This window comes from Schistocerca americana, chromosome 1 (assembly GCF_021461395.2).
Source record: "Schistocerca americana isolate TAMUIC-IGC-003095 chromosome 1, iqSchAmer2.1, whole genome shotgun sequence".
NCBI classification, from domain to species: Eukaryota; Metazoa; Arthropoda; class Insecta; order Orthoptera; family Acrididae; genus Schistocerca; species Schistocerca americana.
This window is the reverse complement of record NC_060119.1, coordinates 385,414,139-385,424,493: the sequence shown is the minus strand read 5'-3', so window position 1 is coordinate 385,424,493 and position 10,355 is coordinate 385,414,139. Positions and strand designations below refer to the sequence as shown.

At 37.5% G+C, this 10,355-nt stretch overlaps 1 protein-coding gene across 3 annotated transcripts in view; it reads left to right on the top strand.

The window, feature by feature from the left end:
• The first annotated feature begins 501 nt into the window (after positions 1 to 501).
• LOC124601329 (RNA-binding protein 4.1-like) overlaps positions 502 to 10,355 on the top strand; it is a 91,753-nt gene continuing 81,899 nt past the window's right edge. For all 3 annotated transcript variants that reach the window (XM_047136235.1, XM_047136236.1, XM_047136238.1), the window contains exons 1-2: positions 502 to 629; positions 4,016 to 4,041. In XM_047136235.1, the coding sequence (XP_046992191.1) occupies positions 623 to 629; positions 4,016 to 4,041 (33 nt within the window). In that variant the 5' untranslated portion in view covers positions 502 to 622. The remainder of the gene's footprint in view (positions 630 to 4,015; positions 4,042 to 10,355) is intronic.

The window sequence follows — 10,355 nt, the reverse complement described above, 5'->3', positions numbered from 1 at the left end:
CGTCGCATGAGTGACTTGTAAGCAATCTCCTTTGTAGGCAGACTGCACTTCCCCAGTGGTTGTTTGCTAATAACGGGGAAATAACACAAAATCAGAAAATTGATACCACAACTTATTTTAGTCTTACATGATAATGTATATAAGTTCATTTGATGACTCGCGGTCACAGAAGTCTGTTTTGTTTTCATTTGACGTGGGAGCTCTAAACGAAGAGTGCACGTGGATAATGACCGCTCCCCCAATACAACTCAGATTGCTCTGCGCATGCGCGAATCTTGCAGCTTGAGCGCGCCAGGAAAATTTTTCCGGATGCCACCTGACTACTTGCTGTTACTGCTCGTGCGGCGAACAGCCACACTTTTAAGCAGCCAGAAGAGGGAGACGGCACTGCTCAAATGCGGATTCAGCGCTGCGCATGCGCACGAGCCCGATGGCAACTACTACTGGCGTATTCTGGCAACTGCGCAAGCGGACCAAAGATAATCACCGATCTACGTTGTGCATCCTTTTGATTGGTTTTCCTCTCTACTGTTACGACGAGAGACGCTGACGCCATTTGTGTTGCTTTGGCAAGTGGGTTTTTGTGTGAATTTGGAAAGGGGATCCAAGTTATATTACAAGTATGACAGGTATTAACACAGTATATCATTTTTTTTCTTTACACACGTTTATGTACGGAATTGTTTTTGAGAAGACAGGAAAGTTGATGCGGCGTCAAGGCGTTGTTCTTCCCCGATAAAAGATCATTACTTATGAAAGTCCGTTTGCCGACCCGTAATACATACCTCTTTCCAGAGCTGTGTGGACGTTTTCATTATAGACCGGAGTTGAGGCAGCCTTCTACTTCCTCAATGTTACTGCTCTGTGGGTGTGAACAGGGAATTTGGTAATTGCTAGGCGACCTAAACTAGGAAGCCATGTTTGAAACTAAATGCAGGAGAAAATTTGGTTACGTGTATTCGTGGATGTTCACTATTGTAGTATGACAAAGAATGAATTTCCGTTGCATCAGATGTTTTTATTCTTTTAGTGTGGCGTACTCTAGTTTGAATCCTCGTGAAAAAAAGAGGGTTGGGGATGGCGGGAGGAAGAGTAGTAGTCTGTTGTAATGCGATTGCGACGAAGCCCAACTGAAATGTAAAATTGAATGTAACTTTCCTGCTTTTGCTTCTGGTGGATTTTTTTTGGGGAGGGGGAGGAGAGATAATGCCTGTTGTACGTACTGTCTTGACTTCTCCTATATTCTCTCCGTCATTTGGACTCAGTTGTCGTGATTAACCACATTCCTGATTCAAATCTAAAATCATCGGCCTTTCTTTATGGAGGTGCCTATTCGAATTGTGTAGTGACTAACTTGTGTGTTGTTCGCTAAGGCAGTGTTAGATTTTTAAGTAACGTTTGAGATGCACATGGGGAATTTTTTAAATTGATGTTGAGCTGCTAAGTAAGCCGTAATAAAAAGAAAACTAATAGCAAAGTTTATAAATCTGATTTAGCTGTTTATTTAATATCCACTCCTAACTACACCTGTATTTAATATCCACTCCTAACTACACCTGTAGGATATCGTCACACCATTTTACCTACTACTGCTTGGAATGCTTCAGTAGATACTGTGAAGTATTGACTGTTTAATTTTACATGTAAATTCAGTTTAAAACAATTCATTGATTAAATTCTTAGTGTAAGTTAATTTGCATCATTTGCAGGTAGGGCATTAACCGTTAGCTTATCCACGAACAGTAATATGTATATGCTGATGGATTAGTCATCAAACACATTTTCAGTGAGTGGTGGAATATAGTACACAAGGTGGACCCTATTTTAAACACTGACAAACAACAATGATGTACTTTGGAAATTATGTACAGGAAGGTAATGAGGTAGAACATTTTCTATCGACATAACTTAAAATGAAAAAAAGCAACTGAACAAACATAACCAATGGAGAAAATGCACACCTAAAATTAGCAATGAGTCAGTAAATATGATTCTTTGTTATTGCATTAGGTAGTGTACACTGTATAGTAGGCACTTCTTTTGCTATTTCAGTGTCGTTGACAATATCGCACACTAGCCAGTTTAATGGCCACAGGTAATACTGTTGTAGTACAGGATTACAAAGGGGCTACCAACAAAGACACTACTAAGTGAACTGGGTTTTATATGAAGACCGAATTCAGATATCTTTAGTACTGTTACAGTAGTGATTTGATTTTAGTTTTTCATTTTTAACTACCTCCATGTCCTTTTTATATAATTTTCTTCTATCTTTATCAGAACACAGTTTCCCTGCCTTTAATCTCTCAAATATTTTCTCTCCTGCCATCCTCTTCAAATGTTATGGCTGACTTATTGTGTAGTCTGATATATTTCGTGACACCTTTCCGTTGTGAAAGTTCATGTTCATGATTGTTTCATATTTTCTAATGCTCTGCTTCCCTCACCACCCCTTAGATGTATCTGATTTTTCTCATATAGAATGTATGCAGTTATTGATCTTAAACGACATGTATTAACTCTGTTCTGATTGGTGCCTTATGACTATCAGTTTTGCGGTGATGTATATTTTATTAGTTGAGGAATAGAACTCCATGGGCGATATTTCACTGACATCTTAATATTATTTGTGTTAAATATGCTGGCCTTGCATTTTATAGCTGCTGATCTGATCTGTGTGTTTGAAACTGATAGTGAAAACTAATAGTTTGTTTTTAGGTTATTTGCATGTGTTTCTCTTTGATGTCCACACTCATCCATTGTAGGATCTACATATTTTTTAAAGAGTAGTTGCAGTGTTAAATCTATACTGAAGCTGGCCAAATTACATACCTCAAAGCATCTTCCAATAACAAAGATGCTACATTGTGCTGCAGCAGCCATTGATTTTAATTAGGATGGGATGTAAAGCTAACATAAAATATGTTTAATCATAGAAATAAAGTAAATTTTAATATAAATCTGTTGGGGATTACAGAAGTGTCAAATTCCACCCGTTGCTGTGATCCATGGCATCAGTATGGCAGAAATGGCTTATACTAAGCGCCTCCAATATGGCGCCTATAATGTCCCTACATACAAGCGGCAACAAACACGAAAATATGTATAAATTGGACAATAACATCTCCCTTCAAAAGTACAATCAAACTAACAGGATGACTGTGGGAAATTGGAGGTTTTAGGGTGGGGATAAGTTAAATATAACAGTAAAAACACACACCAAGATCTCAAAACACACAAAATGATGAACTAAAAAACTTCCCTTGGCGTATATAGGTCAATCACAGCTGACGATGCCAAAACCTACAGCAAAAACCCTGAAAATTGGGATCTGACATTTTCATTGACCTACAGCAAATACTATGGAAATTGGAATTGTTAAACATTCAAAGTTCTGACGCAAAGAATACTTTATGAAGCCTTCTGAATCTTCAGTTGTGGCAAAAAGTATGAATTATCGTAGTTGTAACACCTAGGTGTAGTGTACATTTGTCACTTAGCAATTACATTGGCAGTGCCTTCTGCATGGTCTCATGGAAGTTTATGATAGAATTCAGTTAAGTTGTTATTAGGTTACCCTGGAATATTATGATCACAGAGAGAATGCATACCACTTTTACAGATATGTGGGAAATTTTCATTGCATAAAAGTCGTGTGTTACAGATCTAATCATTGGCTACCTCACCATTCTCTCATTGGCTGCTTTTAACTTGAAGCCAGCTTAACAAACCAGCATGTATTATTATTTTTAACTGAGTTTGTGTTATCGGTGGATGCCCATATGTGTAAAAGTACTATAAACACAGTCTAACCTCACGCTGTGTGGGAGATGAGACTGGCTGTAAGGGATTCTGCTGGCCCCAGCACCCCATTTTTGCAGTGTCAAGTTAAACTGCATGTACCATTTATGTTTGAGCAATAGCTGTAGCTATAGTTGTAATAAGAACTGTTTTGTGTGTGAGAATGCCATGGTTTGATTTACATAGTACTTAAAACATAAATTTCTTGTTACAGATATCAGGACTTCCAGCACACCTCCGGTAAGTCCTGATATAAATAATGAACACACTGTACTTCTAAGAAGTACATCAGTTTTGTAGTTCCATTGTTGTTTTGGTTTGATGTAATCCTGATGTGTTGATCCAGTCATGACTTGCAATTAATAATAAATGGCAGAACTTGCTGTATGAATACTTCCTTTTATGTGACATTGGTTGTCAGTTCCAAACATAAGAATAGTCGTAGGCACGAGCAATGGTGGTAGAGTTTAGGCTAATTCTACACACCTAATTCACACATTCTCAGAAAGCCAATGACTGTTCAGTAGTGTTGTGAGTGCTCTTTTGTAAACGCTGTAAGTAATACTACTATTGTATATGATTGCAGGAAGTTATTTAGTGACTTTTATTCCACTTGTTGTGATTTGTCATGGCTGGTGATGTTGGTAGGTAACAAATTCTACACCAGCAACCAAGAGAGGTAATTTGCAGGACACACACATTCATCAAGCACAGAGCACATGTTTGTGCATTCCACGACTGTCTCTTGAAGCGGGCAACAGTGCAATCCCCCTTCCCCACCCTTGTCTCAACCTGGATGAACCACCATTGTTCATGGATTGGGCTAGTGACCTGCCATCTTAGGTGTGTTTCACAGAATTTGCTGTTGGACTTCATTGGTTATCTTTTCATGTAGCTGTGTAGGTACTAGAGAACACTTACATTTTTGTATAATTTGTAAATACGTGGATCTGTTACCTTTTTATGCCTCAGTTTCTGTAGTGTACTTGAGATCTCCAGACTCATACTAATAGCTCCTCTTTTCTTGTTGATCTTCATGAAGCTTTAAAGTTACTTGCTTATCTTCTAATTCTCACTTATTCATCACACACTTTGCACCAGTCAATTTATTGCAATAGATTTGTAGTGCTCTTTGTTGCTTTCTTTTGGTGCCTTGCCCAAAATTTTTGCAACATAGTATCTTTTCTACAGATAGTGTAGTATCACGATACAGTGTAAAGTTATGTATCTTATGTTGGCTTGCATGCATGGGTTATGCTGCCTGTCCTGTTATCTTCACAAAATTCATCCTGTTCCGTTTAGTCAGCCTATATATCACTTCCTCTGAATAGTCTCAGCCCTGTTCCTGCTGTCCCTCCTGATAATACTTCCATCCATCCTGGAAGTCATGCTACATACCATAAATCTGGGTGCCACTATCTCATTATTCTGTTGGATGAATCTAGTGACATTGGACACCCATGTTGATTTCCTGGAGGTAATTTTTGCTCTCCAAAACTGTAATGCTTGTCTTTTACACCTCCTTACTTTCCTACTTCAGTGAAGAATTTGGCTATATAGCTTATTCTACTTGCTTTCCTTTTGTAGGTCTTCCATACAGTAGGTTGATATCTTAAAAGTTTCTGAGTTGGCAGGGTTTGTGACATGTGGGTTAGATTATGGCATTAATTCTTTCTATACTTTGTCTCTAATTGTTGTATATATTTAATGCTTTCAGTGTCTCATCACATCTAAATTCTAGAAATCTCATCTCATTGAACCACACCTTTAAAATTTCTATTGTCACAAGTCTCAAAGTTCCAATTGCACAGAGTTGAGATGATTGTGCTTACTTAGAGGTCGCCATCATAGCTGTTATGGTCACTAGGGCCGTATCCAGTTGGAGCTCTTAGACAATCCATAACTCTTTTGTGGCAGGTGGAACAACTTGTGTACCACCACCCTCCTCGCTTAAATGCATGGTGGTACATAAAACACACCACTTAATTGTGAAGTTCTGACACATCCAGCATAAAGATGTGTGTAATAACCACCTGTTGTCTGTAATGTTGGTAGTTCCCACTACGACCAAAGTGGTTAGAAGTAGCATTGCTCCAAGTAGACAGTCTATGATGATATATCCCACAGTGAGCACTGTATTCTTGGTCTGTCCGGTGCGTAATTGCTTATGTTTTATGTGGTATATTGGTGATTACAGGTGAGACAATGGCTTCTATACATTCATAGTCACTGTAGCATTAATGGTTTTTAGATATATCCTACAGAAGACAATTATTTCATGACTAACTTTGAGTTTAAAACATGTACCACATGCATCACTGTCACTATTAGTAGCTATGTGGAATGTCAAGTATTGTTAGCATATTTTGCAGTAAAATTACATTTAAAAATTAATGAACTTCATATATGTGCTTTGAGATATTGCCGTACATTTCACTTTATAATGACTCAGTGTAGGGAAAAAATAAAAGATAAGATATACTCCAAGCTGAAATACCTTCATGTAGTTATCAGAGGAGATCAACATAGGAAATTTTCAAGAAGAGTTGAAGGTTGTATCTTCTCATACTTGATTCATGCGAATATTGTGAATGCCTTTGTACTTCACAAGAAACTGAAGCTTGATACAGTGATGATGAAGTTTTGGAGCGAAGTGGCCAGAAGTCTTCTGAGCGGCGCACTGGTTGCTTCAAGGAATGATGTCAGGTACTTCAGTAGTCAATCCGATACAGATTAGCAAAAAGTATACTTGTGTGTTTATAAGTGTGAGAACAGAAAGTTCAGTACATCTGCTGCAATGAACTACATGATGACTGTATGCAAATTCAAGCACCAAAGAAAAGCAGATAAGAACAAAATGGATATGTAACATGTGCCAGGTACCTCTCTGCTTATGAAAAATATTTTGCTTCAGAGTCTACCATGCTATTTGATGAATTAAATGTGGCAGGTTTCTCATTCCTGCAAGACTAAATATTCCATCCAGTACTTCCACTTGAAGAGTGACAGTATCCTTCATGTACAACCATTGTTGTTTCAAAATCTTCATACTGTCTGTTCACATTCTCCATCTAATGTAATTGTATTACATTTCATCATTTTTATAAAATTGTTCAACAAATAGAAGTCTTGTGCAATAAGAGTCAATATTCATCACATCCCTCTGCATGAAAGCACCAAACTTGTGTGCATGATCTTTTTGGGTGGCTGTTAGGCTCACTGCAATGATATTTTTTCATGACATCATTGTGATGTGTACATGCCCAGTTTCTACCATTGGGAACATCTGTCAGTTTTCGTGGCCATGTCAAGTTCTGATAAATAAGGACCAGGTGAACATCAGCCATACCAGGGTGCTGATGACCATGATGTTGAGTGCCCCTAACCTCAAATAATCATCTGCTGTACCATGATTTTGTTGATGCAACACTGCCACCTAGGGGACATTTTTATAGCAGTTGTTTTCTGATTTGTACCAAATATAGTATGGAAGTCACATCTGATATATTTCGTGCTGTGACTGACTGATTTTTGCAAATAATGTGGCAGGTTGCTGTTTTCAGTAACTAGTTTTTCCAGCCATGAAGGTAATACATGGCTAAGCACTTAAAGTTCATTTCAGAAATGCTGACTGCAAGTACAGAATAATTTTGTGTGCCTGATTAGTATTAATAAAAACTTATAGCTTGTGCACCAGTGGGTAAGTTGTGTTGTATTTTCACTCATCTTATTTGATTTGATCAGTTTATTGAATTCATTTTAATTGATCTAGTTATTCATTTCAGGACTGCATGCATAACATAATGCTGTCTAGTTAAGCATACATAATTATAACTATTTTGTGCAACAGAATAATAAATATAGTATTGCCATAATACTGTAAGGGATAAGCCATATCACTTCAGTCAGGGGGTGTTGTCTTCATAGTCTTGGCTGCTGTATCTCTGTAACAGTTCTAGATATTTTGTTAGGATTTTTTTTATTTGAAAGATGATTGCTTTATGATTACAGTGGTATCCTCCATTTGGACATACCTGTAAGTCCTTTTACTGTTGCCTTTTGAATTTTTTTTATAATTTACAGATATTTTTTTTTTTTTTTTTCAAAATGCCAATCCAGAATAGTTAAATTTTTTCCTGTTGATTAATACCTTGTACTGCATTCTATGTAAAGGAGAGCTTCTGCTTTTAAGTTAAACAAGTTTTATTTTTTAAAAAAATATGATTTTCTGACTTTCAAGGGATATGTATGTCTTCACTGAAGTTGTTTCTTACTAGTTTGTTTGTTACAATGTTTATTTCTGTTGTCTTTGTTGCTCATATTTCTTAACACTTTCTTTGTTGCAGATATTTTTTAAACTTTTTTGTAGTTACTTGTCAGTTTGTCACAGTTGTTCATTGCAGGCTTCTGTATTGTAGTTATTCAGTGCTAATGTGTTTACTCAAGAGGCTTCTAAGAAATCTGAGACTATCCAGTGAGTTTTGTGTTTTGTGAGGAATTTGCCAGTTGTCACTGCAGTGTGTTTTGTGAAAAGGATTTTTTGAAATGTTTTCTGACTGCGGCCACTGGAGAGTGAAGTGTGCTGACTATTTGCATATCCATAAAATAGTGATATATAAGACAAAAAAAAAGACCTTGTTCAGGTTGGGAATAAGTGTTCTGATTTGAAGACTTTATTTCAAAGTGAAGATGTTTCCAGTGACGTCCAGTCACGACTTTTTGTGTTGTAAATGTTTTGACAGAATAACAACATTGATGGTATCTCAACAAGATGAAGCTTCCCATGGTGCAGATGATGCAGATTTTGCATAAAGAGAGGAAGAATTACGTACCCTGAATCAGTCAGCTACAGGGGTCGGTAGGTGTGAGTCCTGTTAAGAAACCGTGGTCAGTGAAGTTGAGTCACAAACTCTATGCATGACTAAATTACTAAAGCTATGAATGAAAACATTACAGCAAAAATAACCACTCTTCACAGTAGAAATTCCATCTTCAGAAGAAATTAGCCAAATCACTCTTGCACCCCTTGCCAGGAATTTTTCACAAATATTAGTTCAGCTGTTGAATAATGTGTCTCCTACTGTGAAAAGATTAGAGTTTTAACTATTATTCCAGAGACATTTCCAAAGAAAACAATTTTGAACCATGTTCCATTAATATCAAAGTACATGGTTGACAAATCAAGAAATGAGAGGTCTGTAAATAAAAGGAGTCTTTGGAAGACCAGATCCCTATTATGGTCATCCTGTAGGAGCAGCTCAAGTTAAAATAGTGCAGTCATTTTATCTGGAAAATAAATGGGACTGTTCTCGCCAGAGTGCCAACAAAAAACACTAACTGCAGCAGTTGAAGGTCAAAAAGTTGCGAAAGTGATGAGGTACATGACTCGCAGTATTAAAGAAACTTTTGCAATTTATAAGAGCAACTGTACAACTTCACATATCGGAAGATCAAAATTTTAAGCACTATGGCCTAAGTGGGTTGTTCCACACCCACCTAGAGATGTCTGTCTGTGTGTACTGTGCAAATTTTGAACTTTGTGTGGTAACTTTGAAGAACTTACTGGAGTACTTGACATGACACCTTGGTTGGGCGTATGAAGCCCTTGAGTTGTCTGTGACGTAAAGCAAGAGACTAGTTTGTTTCAAGAATGTAGTGACTGCCCTGGAAAGGGAGGACTGTTTTTACAGACACTTTGCTTGGAAAACATAGCAGATAACTGCAGAAATTACATTTGCGACATGGGAGGAAAATAAACTAATCAAGGAAACTGTTGCTTTTGACAGTTTCATTGATGAACTTGGTAAATGGTCAGTGAAAGTAGTAACACGCCAGCATCTGAAGAAATTGCAACGCCAACACTGTGTGGAAGTGAAACGCTGTGTACAGGCTTGAAGAACTATGTTCAGTGCGTCACTGTCATTTTGCTGAGAACTGGTCTGTAATTATCCCACAAGAAGTAAAGGGGTATCATTGGAGTAATGAACAGGTTTCAGTTTTTATGGGAGTGATATATTTTTCAAAACAAGATCACAAGTGTTGCAGTTGTTAAGTGATGACACAGGACATGACAAGCACATGCTTTGCTGGAAATGCGAAAAATTCTTCAACTGCAGACGGGCAGAGAAGATCATCGTTATAACTGATGGTGCTCTTATTCGTTTAAAAAATCGTTACCAGCTGTTTGAATTGAGTAAGTTGCTTGTGTCAACTGATTGGTTATACAGTGCTACTGGTCACAGAAAGGGGCCTTGCAATGGTGTGAGGCCTGCTGAAGCACCATGCTACAAAACAAATCTTTACAGACCAGATATAGCTGTGATTCAGAATGCTGAGGATTGAGGATTTTACCATTGTTGTGAAATCCACAGCCCTCATTCTTTTGTCCAAAGATGAAATCGAAGAATTCTGTGAGCAGAAAAAAGAAGAATGGTCAAAACAAACTACTCCTGTGAAAGGAATCCAGAAGACATTTTTGGGCTCAAGGTTATGGGCGATGTCATATTGCACGCACTGGAAAGAGCAAGAAAGAAGAAATTTCGTTCTTTCATTTG